General features: G+C 44.4%; 2 protein-coding genes and 1 pseudogene across 12 annotated transcripts in view; all 3 read right to left on the bottom strand.

The window, feature by feature from the left end:
• LOC119465917 (RB1-inducible coiled-coil protein 1-like) overlaps positions 1–20,998 on the bottom strand; it is a 96,764-nt gene that overhangs the window by 5,003 nt on the left and 70,763 nt on the right. For 3 of the 10 annotated variants that reach the window (XR_007463799.1, XM_049656984.1, XM_049656987.1), the window contains one exon: positions 57–127. The exons of the other annotated variants lie outside the window; for them this stretch is intronic. Coding sequence is in view for 2 of the 3 variants with exons in the window: in XM_049656984.1 (XP_049512941.1) it covers positions 57–127 (71 nt within the window). In the remaining variant the exon portion in view is untranslated. The remainder of the gene's footprint in view (positions 1–56; positions 128–20,998) is intronic. 10 annotated transcript variants of the gene reach the window in all.
• On the bottom strand, positions 943–2,624 carry LOC119465919 (uncharacterized; annotated as a pseudogene).
• On the bottom strand, positions 4,114–17,461 carry LOC119465922 (glycylpeptide N-tetradecanoyltransferase 1). Of its 2 annotated transcripts, none has more exons than XM_037726397.2 (6): positions 17,116–17,461; positions 14,447–14,510; positions 13,054–13,183; positions 10,024–10,156; positions 7,734–7,825; positions 4,114–4,256 (listed from the first exon to the last, which is right to left on the bottom strand). In XM_037726397.2, exons 1-5 carry the CDS (start codon positions 17,280–17,282, stop codon positions 7,786–7,788), a joined length of 534 nt encoding a protein of 177 aa, XP_037582325.1. In that variant the 5' UTR covers positions 17,283–17,461; the 3' UTR covers positions 4,114–4,256; positions 7,734–7,785. The 2 variants fall into 2 exon arrangements, with proteins under 2 accessions (XP_037582325.1, XP_037582324.1); XM_037726396.2 differs by having other exon boundaries at positions 4,115–4,256; positions 13,054–13,201.

The raw sequence follows: 20,998 nt of genomic DNA, 5'->3' as shown, positions 1-20,998 counted from the left end.
GAACTAATAAAGTAATTAATGATAAAACTAATTAATTAATAAAGGCATCCCCTCACCTTGCGTGCTTGACAGAATTCTTTCTCGACAACCTCAGCCAGGACCCAACCTTTGCGAACTGTGCCAGGTGCTGGTGACAAGAACGGACAAAGACATGGACATTACAAACGGCTCTTGCCGCTAGACTACTAGGGTCCACAATTTCGGCAGCAGCCGAAAGAAACGTGTCGAACACAACATGAAATGGTCAATATGAACACAGACACTCGTGATGCCGGTTTTGTGTTCTTGCATCCACTGTTTTTCTTGGCACAGCTGCTCGAATATGTTGATATTATGCATACCAGTGTATGACTTCATGATCACGATCGTGACTGCAGATAATAAGTCAGATGAAAAATGCTCCACTGCATTTTCTGAGTTACGACTGCAGGTTGTACACTGTAACAGGCATGCTTTCCATGGCACTAAAAAAAAAAAAAAAAAACGGGTACCACAAAAAATTGGTTGTCGGCTGCTTTAGCCCGACACCCATAGGCTCCACTTTATTCATATTACACATTCTTACCTGTATCAACGCAAGATTCGGTTTGCAGGTTATAAAAGCAACAAGAAAGCTGAGAAAAATTCCAAATTTCATGTCTAAACTAGGCTACAGAGAACACCCTCAGAAAAGCTTCTACAATTTCTTCTTTTTTTTTTTTTGTCTGAGCATACTAAAAAACAATATGTAGAAGCTTATCTGTGTGTAAAGAGGCAGCACTGACATGAGAGCGCCCTTGACGCAGAGGAGAGCATCACATGAGCTACGAGTCATGCTTTGCGCTGCTCTCCTGCTCGCATAGACTGTGCAGAGATTGAGGAATGTCACTGTGGGTAGATAGCTTTAGTAGCCTATACTCTACTCTCAAAAACACGCATAAGCTTGGGTGCAGGTATGTTAAGGGGAGACGCTCCTCGAAAAAACTTTTTTTATTTCTAGTCATAGACACTTGAAAATTTTGTTATTGGTATAGTTTTTCATGCAGATTTCAAATATGCAATCATTTTTTGTATAGCTGCTATAGTTATTGAGTTATGCCATGCACAATAGCAAAAAGTTACATTTTTTGCGGGTACTCTTTTATGTACTTAACTTTCAGTGAAAGCATTGTGTCTGATCTTATTTGACTCTTGGTAGATTGTGAAGCGCAAATATCTATCCAGATATGTCACAGAAATATTGGAACCAAGAAAAAAAAATTGTATTGAATGACTAATTATTTTCAATCTCCCTTGAAACAATAACCTAATATTTTCACAACTAATGCTGGTAGGCATTACAATTTCAAATAGATATTTGCATTCTGCATGTGTTGAAGAATATGTGTGCCAAGTTTCGTTACTATACAATAAGTATAAGTGTCTAAAAGGCTGCCCGGAAAACGTGAAATTGTCAAAAAAAATGAAAATGAGAAAAACAAGTTCGAAAGTTTGGAAAGTTGGCATTTATTAGGAAACCATTCTTTTTGCATCAAATTGGGGAACAATGAAAAGCAGCTTGCACTGAATGCACTGTAAGTGTCTAGAAGTCTCCCGCACCATAGCTTGGTCCTTCACGGCTCTTGCGGTCAGTGTCCTCGACACGAGCTCTCTTCGCTGTGTTGCGACGGTGTGCCCTCGCTTCTGCAGTTTGCTTCAGGTTCATCTTCCTGATGCGCATGACGTCACAGTGGTCACCATGTGTGGCCAGATCTCATGAGGGGAGAATTCCAATGCCTTCGAGCACTTCTTCAAAGCCCCTGTGGCCTTTATTGTACCAGAGTACAGCAAGAGCGGCGGCTGTCTCCACAGTTGTTCTGGAGGCAAACTTTGTTTTTGGACATAGCAGCCATATCTTGCTGTTCAGCGATTCGGCTGCATTCTGTGTCTTGCCATGAAGGCACCGAATAAGGAGTTTCTCCTCTGTAAGGCGCTTGTAGATTGGCATAATTGCCAATCCTTGAGCCTTCGTCAACAGTGGGGTGTGGTGCGGTGCAGGCTCCCCCAGTGCTTCCGCACGCTTGTGCTTGCACCACGAATTTGGTCCCGCGGGGCAAAAGTTGTGGCTATTGGCACCATCACTAGAGCAGCAATGAAAATACGATGCCCATATGGCAGTGTACATACTTCGAACACTGTCCTTGTTGCTCGTGATGGCGATCTTGTAGTATGTTTGTAGTTTCATTATTGTTGCATCTTTCAGTTTTTCGCCTCGTGGCAGTGGTGTTGCCAATTTCCGTAGCGCAGTTCCCAAGCGCTTTGCAACGTGGTTAGTGCACTCTTCTTTGTCAATGTGTGTGTCACAGTACACATTTGCCTCGCAGACTGCAGTGTAGGCCTTGCTGTCACCATCACTTAGGAAGCTGGTGAATTGCAGTGGAGTTTCATAAGACAAGGTCCTCTGCCATATATTGACAGCTGCCGCAGGTTCCATTGTGTGGGATGAGCAGTCAGTGTTTTTTTCGCAAACTGGAAGATGGAAAGCTCGCCATACCTCTTCATCCTCCCCAAGGTCCCTGTGGATACTGCAAGCATGGCAGTAGTTCGAAAGAACTTCAAAATCGAGGCAGAGCCCCGTGTCCAGGGACACGACTGTGCCCACTCCATTGTGGCCTTTATGACCTCTTTTCTGCCAGGTGCCATCAAACATGACTGGCACATCTCTGCCACCGACTGCGTCCTTCGTGATGTTTCTTGCCTGGTCCAAGTTTTTGCTCACTGCCGTCATCGCCGCACCATGGAGCTTCTTGGAAATGCCGTTGAATGTTTTGTGATGCATCGGGCTCGGAAGACCGAGAATCGCACAAAATCGCGAAAGTTGGTCATGGCCTGCGCCTATAGCGCGTGCTGCCAGAACTGCCTTCACGTTTACAGCAAAGCTGTCACGCGAGCTGCCGCTGTCGAAACGAGCGCTCGTCCCTTGGTTCCCGGCCGAAGTAGTACGTCTCGACGTGTGCGTGAACGAAAGTGCAGATTCAGGGCAATCGGGATTTTCACAGCACAGTTCAAGGAATGCCGAAAGCCCTTTGCGCTTTCCAGCTGCCTCTCGGACGCCGAGCTTCCGTTTGCGGCAGGTTGGGCATTGCGCACCCGCCACAAGTGCCGTCAGCGCATCTATTTCGCAAAGCAGCGTGTTGGCAGTAGCAGCATCTACTTGTCTACGTTCACTCTCGAAGAATCCAATCTTCCTTTGGGATGCACTGACGAATTCCACGGCAGCGGCTATTTCACAACCACTGTCGCGGTGTTCGGCGTCGGTGTTAGGCCTATCCGAAGTCCGAGCGTCGGGGCGTTGGTCGGGGGTGACATCGTCGTTCGCTGTCGCTTGGGAAGCGTCCGCCACCGTTTCCCTCGATACTTGTGGCGAGTTCTGAACTTTCGATTATCTAGACTGCGCTTCTTAGGGCTTGCCATGACGCAAAAATGCAGAGAAACGCAGAACAACTCGACCGCGACGTCCGACGCTTCGCTCTTTTGCCGGAGAGATAGGAGGGGGGGGGGGGGGGGGGGGAGCGCACCGCCGTCCAATGGCGGCCTCGCGCTGTTTGCCACGATATTCGGAATGCGTGACGTACGCGTTGTTTTTCTTGTATTTTGTTTATTCTGCGTGAAGCTACGAGACTGGCCACTAATGGATTGTGAAGGGGACGGCCTTCGCAGCATGCGTGCACGATTGCAAATGGCGGCCAACGCGTTTTCGCGACAGGACGACGCGAACTACGCCATTTTTGGCGACTTTCGCGCATTTCTCATGTCACCGCTGCCCACTTGGAAGCATTTTTAGATAATTTCTCGCGCGAACTTCAGCTTGATATTTTCAGAAGTCTAAGGATGCCAATACAACCGGAAAAAAAAAAAGCGAAAATTTTCCGGAAAACTGTGACTTTTCGACCCGCGTCTCCCCTTAATGAGTCTACAACACTGTCATTAGCCTTTTTTGTCATTATTTTCAAGGAAAATTATCTTCTATACTGTAAAGAAATGGATAGGTCGAAAAACACAGCAGGATACCAGTGTGCTCGATGCGATTTGATTATTCTTATGACAAACGGAGACCAATAAGTTTCTCGAAGAGCCTAATGTGTCAATAAACCAAATAGCTGTGTGCAGCTACCACTCACTGGTTGTAGATGCGTATTGTGGCTGGTACAGCACTGATAAAACCCACAAGCTTGTTGCTCTTGACAACCCGTACACCACAATGCCAGTCAGCAGTCCAGCCAGGAGGCTGTAGGGCCCTATGAATGCCAAGAACAAATCACCAGATGAGCTTGCTCAAGCAGCTAGAACAACGATTACAGAATTTCAAGGTAATGAAAGAGTTTCCTTTTAGTATTTAATAAAGAGAATTCCACACAGCTTTCAATATTAGTTCTTACCATGTGATCTGTTACAAATGCATGCACTGAAACATAACAGAACTCTCCAGCTCAATATTTAGGAATATTCCTACAGCTGGAAAACTATGCAAGGCTTACTAACTAGTTTTGTCAAACAGAATTCATGCAAGAGTCCTGAAAGCAGCCCCCCAATAGAAAGTGCCGAGGCCAAAGTTGTTCCCCTATAGAAAGTCTCTGTAACAATTGCCTTCTGCTTCATAAGGGTGGCAGTTTGGGTGGGTTGGTAACCCAGATTATTGTAAGCCTTAGCGTAAAGTAAACGCAGATGCTGGAAAAGTATGTTTACACAAAAACCAAACACTAAGTGACACTACCAGAGATAACATACAACAGTGCGGGGAACAAATGATGTAAATCAAAAGCACATCTGTGTTGTGTCTGTTGATGCAGATGGGCCTGTTGACTTTGGTTTCATAGAATCTGGTCTTTCTTTTCAAAGTGGTGCGTCAGCTCTAACAGTGCCATTGTAGGTCTGGTGTAGAAAGTCTCGCAGGCACAAACTATTTGGAAACAGTGACGACCATGTGTGCCTATGTGTCTTCCATCTGCATCTAGTTCACACTAAAATTTATGGGAGCTGCTTAGCATCTGCACTATCACTTTGCACAAAGCATACTCAAGCTCAGCTTGGCAAGTTCATTTAACAAAACAGAAGTGTAATCATGAGAACAAAGCTTGCAGCAGTTCGCCCGATGCAATGTTGACATACTACTAGGAGGGTTAACCAGGTATAGTTTCCAACACTGTCACACGGCAACAAGGGCTTATAGAGAGGGGTGTGCGAACATTTGAAAATTTCAAAGATTATATTTTTAATATTCATATTCTATTCCAAAACTAGGTAGTATTTGAACATGCTCGAACATTCGGCAGGATATAAACATTTGAATCAAATTGAATAGGTTGCTGGCTGTGGGGGAGCAAACACGGTTCTTATCGTTTGTTTCTATCTAATCTAAGAATAAGGGTTGGATTTTGTGCTGAATTTTGTGATAATTTCGTGCTGCTGGCAGAATTTCGCCTGTAAAGCATGCTTAGACACTGATTTGAGGCCAGCAAGGTTGCAGAGGGTGCTCTTTTGCAGCCCCCCTCCTAATCCTGAGCTTATTGCTTGACAGCAAATGCGATGAGTGATGGCAGGCACAGGGTCAAATGCCTCAGGGTTTACAGGCACTTGATGTGGTATAATAAGGCACAGGTTGGCAAGGACAGACATTTTGAGGGAATTACTCAATTTTCCCAGTTACTAACATGAGCCAAATACGCAATATTTTAGTATTACGGCTTACTAGTATAATTCATTTACCGATGACAATCTAATTGCGATGTTCCAACATGTCAAAACTACCAAGCTTTCTAATAAATCCATGTGCCTATCATTATTCAATATTCGAAGCTAAGTACTTGTATTCGATTCGTGTTCGAAAATCTTGATATTTGCACACACCTACTTTTACAGCAGTCTGCAGTCCATGTCTCTTTTGCTACTTTGGCCATGCAAGTTCAAGTAGCAAATGATGTTTGTTGAATGATGCGGATACAGTGGAACCTCGTTGATATGATTCTGTGTAATAGGCTTTTTCTTTTCCTGATAATGCAATTTAGCTGGATAATACGTTGGATGATACGATTTTCAGATGATATGCTTTATTTTCCAGTTCCCGTGAAGATCATATCAACGAGATTCTACTGTACACAAGTGCTGTTGCATCTGGCAAAGCTCCTTAAATCTACGCATGAACTTAGCTAACTGTCCTACAAAATTCAAATGTGAAGGACTTTGCTGGTCATGGCTTTTTCTATACTTACAACATTCATTGCCTAATCTAATGCGATAAGGGCTACTGTGGATTAACGACACCTATGACGTATTTTCAACTTCCACCAGCAAAAGCATGGCGTTTGAGATCCGTATTTGCTATATAAAGATGGTGTCTATGACGCGTTGGGGCCCTAAAATTGATTTTTGGCTCACTGATGTTCCGTATAATGTCCAAGCGCGATAATGCTGTTGCCGCGCAGCCGTATGCTGTACATGTGAGTGAAAGCGTATGAGGGAACCGACGACCGCGGCTAAATCTCACGCGCGCAAGAAAGAAAAGCGGGGAGTAAGCGTGCTTTCTTCCTTTGTGCTCGAGGCACCGAGGGGGATAGAGGGTGGTTTTGTACTCTGGCATTAACTGCGTACTGCACAGACGCGCAGGCCGTATCTTGAAAGCGATCTGCATTGGGGGCAGAGCCTAGGCAGTGTAGGTGCGTCAGCTGCTCGTAGCTTTGTGCATGCTTTGTGTTCTCGGCGCTCAGCGCTCATGAAGAAAAAATAATGGACGAGTGCGCAGTAGCGAAAAGCGTGTCTCACATAAAGATGCGCGCTGCGGCCGCGCTGTGAAAAGTCGCGAGCGCTAATCAGTCACGAGATGACGAAAATGCCTCCACACTGCTTCCATACTGCTTTTGTGCAAAATAGAAACAGGGTTCTGCTGATTCATTCAGTAAATAAAAGCGTGTTGACATAGACAGCATTTGTTTGTTTTCATGATACCTTCGATGATTCGACATACGGTTAATTCGGACATTTTTTCAGTCCAGTGAAATCCGAATTAACGAGGTTTTAGTATAGCAGTGCCATTCTTGAACGCAGACAGCCACGACTTGTTACACGTGATCAGAGCGTACAGGAAGCAGAGTTAAACAGTTAAACGAGTCAACACTATCAGCAGCCAGATGGAGGAAGGTGGTGGGGAGGGGCACTGGCCTCCCCGCCATGATAGTTTTCTCACAACAGCTTTTTTTTTTTACGCAACATAACAATTATCGGTTATAAGAATGGAATTTTTGTGGCACTTGAATATTGTTATAAGTGGGCTCGACTGTAATACAGTACAACCCCGCTGATAAGTTTTCCACGGCACTGTAAAAAAAAACTTTAAGAGCCGGGAAATGCAAGAGCCGAGAAATAGGAAAAATTGAGAAATGAGAATAGTGGTGAAGTGCACACAATATTATTTAATTATTACGTGTGAAAAAAAGTCGTAGTTTTAAATGCTTCCACAGTAAAAGCATCTTCTTCTTCTTTCTGGGGTTTTATGTGCCAAAACCAGTTCTGATTATGAGGCACGCCATAGTGGAGGGCTCCGGATTAATTTTGACCACCTGGGGTTCTTTAACATGCACTACAACGCCACAGTAAAAGCAATATATATATATATATATATATATATATATATATATATATATATATATAGAGAGAGAGAGAGAGAGAGAGAGAGAGACAATATGTGGAAGTCAACCTAGTGCCTAGATAAAGCAGCTTACCATTTGAGAAATTCAGGGGCATAGTCAAAGCGGAACATGTTGTCATCATCTTCTACATAGTTCTCATTGAGTAGCTGGTACAGTTCTTTGAGCTATGCAAAGGAAAGCAAAACAAACAACATCAGACAGTGAGTGACTTCAATTCAATAAAGGAAAAGGAGGAAACAGGTGAGTTACAGAAAATAACATGAATTATGGTAAAAATAACATGGATCACATAATCCCCACCAGCATTAAGCAGACCTGCTGGAATGACAGCAATTCAAGTCAATGTCGGTGCTAACAAAGCTTTTGCCTAAGTGACAAAGTGAAAACTGCTAGCGACCTGTCAGCATGAACAAGTTTTGGTATCCAAACGAAACAGCAGAGAGGCCCCTCAAATACAACTAATCGATTGTACATGTACTGAAGCTTATAGCGCACGAAAAGACAATGACACACAAAGACATGGTACACATAAACTGCTGTACGCTCTACGTTTCATTGATAAGTTCCTCATTGCTACGTTTTCCCGGCTGCTACATCGCGTTTTTGTGGTCCCGACCTAAATCCCATTGACTTCCATGTATTATGTTGCGCTTGATACACCGCCAATCTGTAATGTTCCCACATCTTGCATTTGAATGCGGCTGTCACGTAAATTTAGTGGTGCAGAGACAAATTCCTTGCCGCATGTTGCTACCAAGATGATAAATGTATACCCACAGATAAATGTATACCCACCCCGATCATCAGTCCTCATAAGCGTGTCTTGGTGCAATTGTAGATCTTGCCGATGCCCTAAAGTTAGATTTGCCGCAATGCAGCCGTGTTTAGCTGTGAAGCATATGAAGAGTGGAAGGGGGTTAAAAATTAAATTATGGGGTTCTACGTGCCAAAACCACGATCTGATTATGAGGAATGCCGTAGTGGGGGACTTCAGAATATTTTGTACCACCTGGGGTTCTTTAACGTGCACCTTATTCTAAGTAAACGGGTAAAAATTAAAATTAAATTATGGGGTTTTACGTGCCAAAACCAGTTCTGATTATGAGGCACGCCGTAGTGGGGGACTCCGGAAATTTAGACCACCTGGGGTTCTTTAACGTGCACCTAAATCTAAGTACACGGGTGTTTTCGCATTTCATCCCCATCGAAATGCGACCGCCGTGGCCGGGATTCGATCCCGCGACCTCGTGCTCAGCAGCCCAACACCATAGCCACTGAGCAACCACGGCGGGTCAAGTAAACGGGTGCTTTCGCATTTCGTCCCCATCGAAATGCGGCCGCCGTGGCCAGGATTTGATCCCGCAACCTCGTGCTTAGCAGCCGAACACCATAGCCACTAAGCAACCACGGCGGGTAGTGGAAGGGGGTTACTGTCGCAAGACATAGTATGTGTCCCTTAATTACACACGTGGGCACGCACCTTATCAGGTCACAATACGAGCACCGAGACATCTAACAACTGTACTAGCAGCCATTCAGACAGGTTTATGGTGTTGCTGTGGCGATTTGGGGCCTTCCTGAGTGTTAGGTTTATCTTCCACAGAACCTTGAAAAACATGTGAATGGGGTTCTACTGTAGAACAAGTTTTGCTTAACCAAATAACAATCTCCTGCCAAACATCGCTACAAATTACAGAAAACAGACTGTCTGTATCAGTGCCATCTTCATCTGAAACAATCAAAGTCTCACTTAAAGAATCTTGCAGTTGGGCAGTTTTAGATGAGTCTCTAAAAACGTATCTGCTTTCATCGCTCTACTAAGCATAAATATTATTTTCTTGAAATAAATGTGTTCCAGTTGATGTTCTTGACTGTGCATTTTTCTAACTACATGTATTGTTTTGAAAAACAGATTATTTTTCTAACCTCAGTTCATTGCTGTGCACAATAAATATTTGCTTCGTCAAATTCAGATAGGAAGCCCTCTCGCAGTACGTACCTGCCTTTGGACCTTCTGAAGATGCATAATCTTTGATAGAAGTATTATGAATATTTATGTTAATAAATTTAAAGCTTGAAATGACAATCACAATAGGGCCTAAAATGTTTTATGCTTAACAAACACATGCCAGGAACTGCTGTTTATAATAAAACGAACAAGAAGAAGTAGAATCGAGGGGCACAACTTTTGTTAAACACAACCATATGAAGCCAACAGATAATGAAGCAAATTTATCATTTCTACACTTCAATTAGAACTACAAATAACTTCCCCTACAATATCCTTGGCTTCTTTATCTGTTGGCTTCATATGGTTGGTTTTAATAAAGCAGCACAATATAAAATGGACCACAATCCTCACTATGTCTGGGTTGTTGATGTCCAGAGTGTCCCAGGTGAAGTCAGCTGGCAAGGAGTATGGCTGTTCCGTATCTCTTCAACTGGTTTGCTGGCCTCAATTGGCTCATTGACATTATTGGCACTTAACTTTTCATCTGCAGCACAAGAATAAAAAGTTTGTTGCACCTTCCTAGACCAGAACCACTGGTAGGGCGATGAGCCACAAAATGAAGCCCAGTGCATCTTCACAGCCGAGTGAAAAAAAAAAAAAAAAAAAAAGAACTTTTCGTGAACTATGCAAGCCCTTGCATTCTTATCTTACAGTTTCTAACTTGCAAATGGCTAATTGTAAAGTAGTGGCGTCAACCAATCAGTTCCATGCTTGTCTATCAATGTTGATGCGGCGCGCAGTTGATATTTTTTTTTTTTCAGAATTACTATGTAAGTCGGCTTATGCCAACAGTTCACCGTGCAACTGTAATATATCAAAGTACAAAATAGGACTAGAATAATTCATCTGCAAAAAATTGCATTTCTCGTTTTCACCTCCTCCTCCAAATGCTTGAAAATTTTTACGCTATGCCAAATGTCATCCTGCAATTATACTAGAAGTGAGATGTGCCAGTTATTCAGCTGTTCAAATATGCTACGTGGCAATTTAGCAACCAGTGACTACTTCAGTCTGCCACAGTCATCCCCAGTGTGGGCATTCAATGAATATGTGCAGCCAATCACAAAAAGGTAAAGGCCAGTTGGCCATTGCCAGTAATGGGCAACCGGCCTTTACTGCTTTGCAAAAGGTTGTACAGTCGGCCACAAAAGTTTGCGTAAAATAGGTTCCTTGACAAATGTGAGTTTTTGTTCTGTTAAAGGGGCCCTGAACCTCTTTTTATCAAAGTGGAGAAAGACATTTGAAGTGAAAATAGGCTATTTCAGAAATACTTTGCTGCAAAAAGTACTTCAATGCGTTCAGCAGAAGCGATGTTATTAGTAATCAAACAAGGCCTCCGCTGTGCTCCCCCTTCCTTCTTCAATACCTTGCACTACGACGGCTACAGCAGAGTGGGGCGGGGCCACAACGCTCCGCCTTCGAAACGTCACCGTGGCGCACAGTTCAAATTTCATTTTGGATGTAAACGTAGACGCCACGACTTCCGATTTTGGTGCCTACGACGCGCTAAACGTAAGCGCAACGCGGTTGTCCTCAGCGAGCCGCAGTGTGCTTAGCCAGTGGACTCGTGGCAGGCACCCCGCGGCGGCCACAGTGTAAGCGACCCCAGAGACCAATAGCAGCCGCATATTGGAATGTGCTTTATTACGTAATAAAGCACATGGAAGAGAATGATGATCATGGCCTCTGTTGAAATGAAATCGTTTGAGAAAAAGTTAACTTTGCGCTCTGCTTGCGAGCTCCACGCACCACGCACAACAGCAAAACTTGGCTGAGACGTTCACAGCAGCGTATGCTACCCGCGGACTATGTTATTTCACTAAGCCCGAGGGGTGTTTCAGGGACCCTTTAAGGCTTGGTGCTTCTAATTTAATTGATCACTGTGTATGTTGCAAATGGTACTACAGACTGAAACTTTAAATTTGAGGCTATCTGCCAAGGCTTCGCGAGAAATCAGCTTTTTCGAAAATCCTGTGTCCCATAAAGCTTTTGTGGCCCACTATATGCATCTCTTAGCCTTGAGTAAGTAAGTGAGGCCTCTGCCCTTGTGATGACTAACCAAACTTTGGCATTATAGCTACATTTTTCACAATGTGAACACCTATATGAACGAATAAATCAAGCGCATTGCCGAATTAGCCCCCCCCCCCCTTTTTTTTTTACAGACATGGAGTTCCATATCTGATTTTCAACTTCTATGTGTATTGAGCAAACTGGAAATAAAAAGTCACATTAATAACTAAGTTGTATGACATAGCAGCAATTTACTGACTGCAGCTAGATGATGATGCTTTCTAATGAATACCAGATGAAGGCTAACATATTAAAGAAACAGAACATAAACATGCTGATGCTAAATGAGGCTGGGCAATTGAGTAGTACAGTACAAACAAGTCTGCGCCAACAGTCTAATCAACTATTCTGCTATAGTACCGCTTATGCGAACATGAACTTTAGAGGACACCAAAGAGAAAAGTAAGTTGAGCAGTATTAACAAATTACTTTTCTGCAATAGCACTAAAAAGCCACTCTTACCACAAGGCTTGGTAAGCATAAAAAATTCAAGAACGAAGAGTGGCTGCCGACGCCATCTTCAAGTTCACGCATTCACCTCACTTGGCATGTATTTTGACATCTGCTCAGGTCCAGTAAAGTTTTTGTTGGCAAAGATACACAACATTGTAATATGAAAGAGCTTCAAACAATGAATTTGGCAAGCTTCAGGAACTTGTACTGAGCCACGACGACTCAAATATAAAATACATTTTGAAATGAGTACTGTCACACTGACAGACCGAGGTTGGGGTTTTGGTGCAACATGAAAGAAGACCTTTAATAATCAAGTTATTACTACAAAATAAAAACATTAATTAAAGTAAATTTACTTTATTAATTACTCTAATTAGAGTAAATAATTGATATTGTAATTATTATTAATCAGTTTCCTGAACTACCCACAACTGAAAACTTACTCTAGTGTATAAAAAGATCCTACTATAGATTTTGCGTTACCTTCCTGCGCTTAAATAGAGTTTGAAAGCACCAAATTGAGCATCTCAAAAATGATACATAGGGCCATGTGGGATTAAACAAGTTGCTCAATATATTGTACACCTTACTCAGTACCGAACAGATTTCTTAAGACAATATTAAACGTGTTTCTTGTGCACCAACTGCAATAAACACATCATATTATATATACAGAATGGTAAGAAACTTGACTCTTTTCAAGAAATAAAAATTCATGAAGATTATCGCATACTGTCACTAACAAACATAGCTGCACTGACTTGTAGATGTGGCAAGGCAAATGCATAAATGACACTGCAGGAAAAGCTGGCTGATTGCTACAAAGACCACTGGCCCAAGGGCTACACTCACCTATCCTGGGCACAGGCTGGGTGCTCCAGAACTGGTAGTGCTTATGCAGGGCTTCCTCGGGAGTCTTTGCGGGACCATCATGTAGAACATTCAGGTTAAGCATTTCCATTGCCTTCTTGATATCCTGAAGCTTTGACATGGAAAGGCCCTGCAGGGCCAGGGACATGCAGTTTGCAGTTAATCTTTGAAGATCAAAAGCATAGTCTACCACATGATTCACAGAGAATGAATGACCTAGATAAGTAAATACAATCTGAGCTTTTTTAGTGCAAGGGCATATCCCGTGCACAGCAATGAACAGGCTGCATTGCAGGGCAATGAAAACAATGAATTAAAAAAATTAAATTCTTGGGTTTTACGTGCCAAAACGAACAATCTAATTATGAGGCATGCCATATTAGGGGACTCCGCATCAATTTCGACTAACTGGGGTTCTTCAACATGCACCCAATGTACAGTACACAAGCGTTTTTGCATTTTGCCCCCATCGAAATGCGGCTCCTGCAGGCGGGAACCCATGACCTTGTGCTTAACAGCACAACGCGATAGTCGCTAAGTCACCACGGCGGGTCAAGTCTGTTTTTAAAGATTGGTGGCCATTGTGGCGTCTCAAATCGGCAGGGCGCATTCTTTGGTTGTTTCCATCGAGGCAGCCCCTTTCATCAGCGTCGCCCGGACGGCGACAGTGCCCGACACCGACTGTGACAGACAAATATGCGGCCCAAATCGGCAGTGCACATTCTTTGGGTGCTTCCCCCTAAGCCACACCCTTCATCAGCGGCCGCCTACCTGGCAACGCGGATCGACACCGGCTGTGACGCGATGACAAAGAAGCTCACTTAGAAGCGACCTCAACTGCCACCCTTCGTGGAAGCGGGGACCAGTGCGAAGGCCACTCTTCCAACCCTGGCACGATGACTGTCACATAGTGCAAGAAACCAAGTTGACGATTTTCGTGGCGGGAGTGCGGACCCCCTGTTTCCAGATTGCCTCGTCCTTGCTTCGAAAGTTGGATATTAGAGGCGGAGTTCTGTGAACAATACGACCTCTCTGTTTGGCCGCACCAAGGTCATCAGATTCCTTAGTCGGGTCGTCACCTAGGGAAGACCGACTTTTTTATAAGCGGGCACCTTGGATGCAGTGGTGTATCCTGACGTGTTCTGATATGTGCTCAGACATATGGTGAGCTGAGACATGCAAGGTGCTGCCCCATAGAGTGGGCTTCCATATTTGGAGCCACTGTAAATATGTAGAATATCTCTCGCTCTTACTCCCGGACGTACTCATCCTTATGGCTGAAGGATCACCGGCCTAAACGCTACCCCGAGCCCCAACACCATGCAACACCAAATTCCAGAGCAGACATCTGCAATAAGACTTCAAAAGCACTCACTTTTAAGTCGTTGTCCCCTTCTGCGTCTTGGCCACTTTTCTCTTTGCTCGTTTGATTTAATGCACTGCAAGAAATTTCCCCAGAGAAGATATAATGAAGGCACCGAAGCCTCTTGGTAACATCACTTCATGAAATGTGCACAAACATCTGTGTGAGAGCTTTAGGAATAGAAATTTGAAAGCAGTATGCATATGCTGAAGCAACCTTGGGACACTGCGCAAGTCTAGAACTCAAGCTCCGCGTGGGTCCTTCGGCACACAGGGTGTAAGGTGTTCACCAACTGCGAGTGAACTATTTTTAAAGCTTCCCAAATTAATAACACTGTTATGTTACAAAGAAAAGACATGCTTTAAAACAGCAAAACTCCCATAAAGTGTATGCTATCATGAATGCACAGCCCATTTTGAACATAAAGGGTTGTGCAATAAATGTGAACCCTGTGTTAATCCTATATGTTACACAAAAGCAGTGCCATCTTTACAAGCGAAAAAAAGTAAGGAGCAGATGTAAGCAAGAGGAAGTGCAATAGCCAAAGAGGTAGCAAGAAATAGCAAGAACAGGAGCAAGCAAGGTTAAGCACTGCACAAACTAAAAGATGCATTGAAAAGTAATGTCACTGTAATAAAATCAGGAGATATTGCTTCATTTTGATGTCAAAAGGGGAATGATGGCAAACTGCAGGTGACAGTAATAACTGCGATTCTGGTCAATTATAATCCTCAGGAATGGCATGCGCAGCTGTGAAATGCAACTATGAACAGTCGAGAGATGCTAGACACAATGCAGAAAATGCTCCCAAAAGCCCGTGTACCTGCACAAAACATCTCCACAAGCACATAAACAGCAGGCACATGCCACAGGTACGCAGACATTTACCCAATAAATAGCACAAAATGGAGATGACCAGAGGTAAATGCTCAAGATTATTGCATCTGTGCATTAGAAATAAACAAGAGAACCTGACCTTTTTATTGAATTAATTAAATTATGGGTTTTTATATGGTAAAACCACGATCTGATAATGAGGCACATCGTAGTAGGGAACCCCGGATTAATTTTGACCCCCTGGAGTTAACTTTAACGTGCACCTAATGCATGGTACGCAAGTGATTTTGCATTCCACTCACATCGGAATGCAGACCCGCTGTGGTGGCTTAGCGGCTATAGTGTTGCGCTGCTAAGCACGAGCTCACGGAATCAAATCCCAGCCGGCATGGCTTCGTCTTGATGGAGGCAAAATGCAAAAACGCCTGTGTCCCGTGCATTGGGGGTGCATTAAAGACCCCCTGGTGGTCAAAATCAATCCGGAATGCCCCCACTACAGTGTGCCTCATAATCAAATTGCAGTTTTAGCACATAAAACCCAAGAATCCAATCCAATACAATTGGAATGCGGCCATCACAGGGCCTTTTTTATTCTCAGTAGCATCATACATGCAGGATGCAATGAAACATGCACCAGTTATAGCAATATGGGACCTGGCAGCAAGTGACAAGCAAGGTGGGTGGAACTGGAAACTGCATTTTAAGGCGGCTGCAATGAAAAACAACTGCTCAGAATGCCTAGCCCTCGTGAGATTACACTAAAGTGTTGATTACCCGCTCCCTACTCGAATGTGTTGCTAACATTTCTGTTCCACTGATGTAATGCACTACACCATCTATGTTAATTGTTGTTTGTACACTGCTCCCATTTCAAGCACATACTCGGAAGCACAAGGCATGCACTGAAATGATCAAGTCAGGGAAAGCTACACTAACTATACACATGAAAGACATATGCATCTTTGCCATGCGTGTGGGCATCAAGCTCTGATTGTGGCTTGATAACATCCCCAACAAGACAGCACCAATGTTCCAATAGAAGCTCTACCAGCAGGTGAAGCAAATATTACTGCTAGTTCATTGACAGAGCTCTTGCTGGTTAGGTCATACACAAATTGTACGTTACAGATGGAATAATACACTTTTCATTTACATTCAGGAGCTATCTACCAGAACTAAACCTTTACAAAGTTCATAATACACATCAAGCACGCCCCCAACCAATGACATACCTCAGAACATATCAGCTCAAGCGCTGTGCGGGCAAACCGCGATACAAGACTAGGGGAGGCAGTCATGCGCATCAGCAAGAATCGTAAAGCCAGATAACGATGCAAACAACGGAAGATCCGAGCTCCCGGGCAGGCCACGAATGCTTTGCGATTCAGTATTACAATGAGCTCATATTTTGACGAGGCAATGATGCACGCCCGCCAGCTCATACACAAGAGAACAAAGCTTTCTAACCCAACAGTTAACCGTAAAACGCTGCTAGAGATGAGAGGAAGAGCAATCGCTGGGAGGGCGATTTGAGCAATGTGCACATGATCCAGCGAACAGTGTCGCTGGCGGTTTTAACCCAATTACGGCCTCGGACGACAAGCAACAGCATTGCGGCCAACGGTCTTGCGCGCCTTAAAAGGCGTCTCATCCTTAATCACACGACGAAGATACACATGGTCCAACCAGAAGCCAAGGTGAGCAACACGCCGAAACGCGCGCGACCACGCCGCCAAGAGATGATCAGTCGCAGCGTGCGATGTCGTAGTGCTGCCGACTATTTGCCGCTGGCGATTTGGCGCCCAAAGTTCGTCGAAATCAAGCCCGGCTCCGCACAAGCCCACCTGTTAACGTGCTCGGCGTCGTCACCGACTTCCTCTTTGGCCACTTCCCCGTTGGTCGGCGGACTCGGGGGTTGCTCGCCCTCGCATGACTCGTCGTCTCGGCTGGTGTTCTCCATGGCCTCCCCGTTGCGAGCTCCACCCCGATCCTCGCTTGGATGAGACAACATGCGAGCGTCTGGTGCGTCCAAAACTATGAGGCTGCTGTCTCGCCAACCGTGGCAAATTTCTTACAACATCGCAGATCTCAGGCCTCAGGAAGTGTAGCCTGCAATGGACCTTGTGGAAACGGGCGCAGAAAAAAAAAACACACTGAGTATCGATAGCGATTAAACATGGAAGGGCGAGCGCAATAAGCCAGTGCATTGCGCCACTAACCTCGGTTTCGTACAACGCTCACACAACAAAAACAAAAAAGCAATATTTTCATTTTAAACCTAGTTTTCTATTATAAATGTAGCTTTTGAAGTTTTTTAATGATATTGAAAGTGCAATTTGACTGTAAAAATGTGGTTTCGTTTAGCAGACGGCTGCTGTATCGAAGGTTCTTCCCGGCTCTTCTTAATACATTTTCCAGGCGCTTTCTGTTCTGTTAGCGAACATTCTCAACCCAAATACAAGATAACATAAATATATAGGCAGCGCACAGACATTTCATACGAATTTTGTGTGGGTGAGGCACAAATATAAATTGAAATCTTTAAGTTTACTAGAGGTAGTCCCCTCGCATGCCTCTGCGACAGTCACATGCGGAAGTTGAAGCTTTGGGCTGCTTTGGGCTGCTTTGGGTATCATGAACTTTAGAACTTATGCTCTCCGACCCTCCAATGAACTTTGAATGCTGAACGACCAACCGGCAATCCAACAATTAAATCATCAATAGCCTAGATTATTGCGTAACAGAATTTGCCAGACGTCATAAGGATGATAAGCAGGCTTCAGTACCGTGGGTAATTTATTGGCGATGTGTAGGCAGCATCCTCCAAACACTGCACAAAGTGAAGCCTTTCCAACTGCCGTAAATAGCTATCAGACTTATAAGCACACTATGAAGAACTGCATTTATTTTGCGATGTCTTTTACTGGAAAAAGGGGAACCGAGAGGCCCGATTTTTGTTAATCAATATAATCATATGAAGCCAACAGATAATGAAGCCAAGCAAAAACTATTTGTAGTTTTAATTGAAGTGAATCTTTTAATTTAGTTGAAGCCGTGTATAGAAACATGTCCGAATCGCTGTTCTTTTCATAGTATCTCAGGTTGTTCTATGTATAAGCAGCTGCCCACTTATAAGTGACATTTCATATGCCCCCGTTATTTATTAAAGTGACGCTTTCTTTGCCTACCTTCCCGGGTTTGCCGTGGTTGCTGCTGCGGCTGGGTCGGTCGGTATCTCGGCGGACGATATGCAAATTTAACCTGCAAGTGCGCTTCGTAATACAACTCCTTCGACCTAACCAAGATGGCGGACCTCCGGCTAGAATTAAAGCGTCAATATGCCGTTCGGGGACATCATTCCGCCTGCCGCGGCCCTCCGTTCCCGGCACTGATCCAAGCATTTAAAACGTCTGTGTCTCGGCTTTAGCGTGAATGCGGCCATCTTAGGACAAGTTGCTGTGTGGAAAAGCCTACTTACGACATTTTGCATGTTATAACCCTTTTATTCCGATAACAAATATATGGACACTCCAGGCGCATTTCTGCCGTCGCCGTGAGGTTCCGTATAAAGTCTACTCTACCGATAAGAGGGAGTTTTAGAATAGGGGCCCCAAAGAAATAGCGTCGAAGCACTGCGCATGCGCGAGACGCAAGCTACCATTGTGTTTTGCGTCGGGCATGCTATTTCACCGATTTAGGGGGAGCTTCAAAAGCTGCCCCAAAAGCTTTGCGTCAAAAAAAAATGTCGCAGTTAAAGGCAAAGCATCAATTGCAATAGCAAATTAGTAGAGAGCTATAGGGAGAAAGGATAGTAGATTTATTAGCTGTATAAGCTTGACATGCAGCAGCACCAGCAACGCGCAGAACCGTTGTCGACGCCGTCGGCGTTTTGCCCGCGTTCGCACCGAACGCGCGCGGCGTTGGTGACTGTCTCCAGTGCTACAGTGCCTAGAATATAACTTACCAGTGCCTCTGGGGGCGGTTCGGAAGTTTTCGACGAGATCAGAACGGGACACTCGCCGAGCAGCGTCGGAAGTCTTTACCACTTTCTCGCCTCGCAACGTTTTAAATGCGAAGCATTTCTTGGCGAACATTTGCTATTTTGACAGTATGTATCTATCTATCAAATCCAATCACCCCTTTTGGGGCAAAACTCCAACAGTAGGCAATGGCAGGCGTGGCAAGCCAGCACGGTGCGGGAGGACCAATTGACCCTTCTCGACCAAGCCCGGCGTGCCGCTATCGCCAGTGGGGCCCTGGACTGAGGGACCCACCCACTGGACCTGGCTGTAATTTTATTGCGATAGCAATTATATGGACACTCCAAGCAGATTTCTGCCGTCGTCGTCGCCGTCGTCGTCGCCGTGAGGTTCCGTATGACGTCAATGGAGATGAAATCGTCGCCGGGCTCCGGACGCTGTATGTGCGAGTGAAAGGGCGTGAGGGAGCGCGCGCTTCACGGGGAGCGAACGCACGTCGGAGAGCAAACGCGCGTTCTGCGCCGTGCTCCCTGAAGGGGCTGCAGAATTAAGCGCATCTTTCCTCCTTTCCATATATAGAAAGCAAACGCAACTTTTTCCGTCGCGCGAAAGACTGGGGGGAGACGGGAGGGAGGGAGGGGAGGCGACGTTTAGCTGCGGCACTAAATGCGTATATATATAAACACGCCACGCGCGTTCGGTGCGAACGGGGGCAAAACGCCGGCGGCGTCGACATTTCTGCGCGTTGCTTGTGCTGCTGCATGTCCAAGTTTATACAGCTGCTAAAACTACTATCCTTACTTCGTATAGCTCTCTACTAATTTGCTATCGCAATTGGTGCTTCGCCTTTCGGGTGAAACTGCGACAAATTTTTAATAAATGTTATACTACTATCATCTATCTATCTATCTATCTATCTATCTATCTATCTATCTATCTACCTATCTATCTATCTAATACCTTTTTTCGTTTCGTTAACTTGGTATGTACCAAATTTGGCCATACTGTGACAAGATCATATGACGAACGATAAATGATATGTCATGACATGAATATCATGACATGCGTGTCATGCAGGTCATGAAACAGCCGCCTACATCCTGGTGCTCCCATGGTCGTTTCGTTAACTTGGTAGGTACCAAATTGGCATAGTATGACAGGAGTGTATGACGAACGTAAGTTATAGGTCATGACATGCGTGTCATCTAGGTCATGACAATGACCCGGAGAAAAGATTAACACTGCAAAACACTGAAATGGGTTCGGACGTGGGTACTAAGTGAAGGAAACACTAAAGGATCATGGTAGAAGTCATACTCATGAGCATGACTCAGCAAAAATGCCAATGTATCAGATAAGTTATAGGTCATGACATGCGTGTCATCTAGGTCATGACAATGACCCGGAGAAAAGATTAACACTGCAAAACACTGAAATGGGTTCGGACGTGGGTACTAAGTGAAGGAAACACTAAAGGATCATGGTAGAAGTCATACTCATGAGCATGACTCAGCAAAAATGCCAATGACTCAGCAAAAAAGCAGTAACACTCAAAAACCACTGGAATGCGTTCGAACGTGGGCACTAAGTGAATGAAACACTAAAGGATGATGGTAGAAATCATAGTCATTACCATGACTCAGCATAAATCGCGATGACTCAGCGAAAAAAGATTAACACTCAAAAACCACTGGGATGCGTTCGCGTGGGCACTAATGAATGAAACACTAAGTATGATGGTGAAATT

This window comes from Dermacentor silvarum, chromosome 10 (assembly GCF_013339745.2).
Source record: "Dermacentor silvarum isolate Dsil-2018 chromosome 10, BIME_Dsil_1.4, whole genome shotgun sequence".
NCBI lineage: Eukaryota > Metazoa > Arthropoda > Arachnida > Ixodida > Ixodidae > Dermacentor > Dermacentor silvarum.
This window is presented reverse-complemented; position numbering and strand designations above follow the sequence as displayed.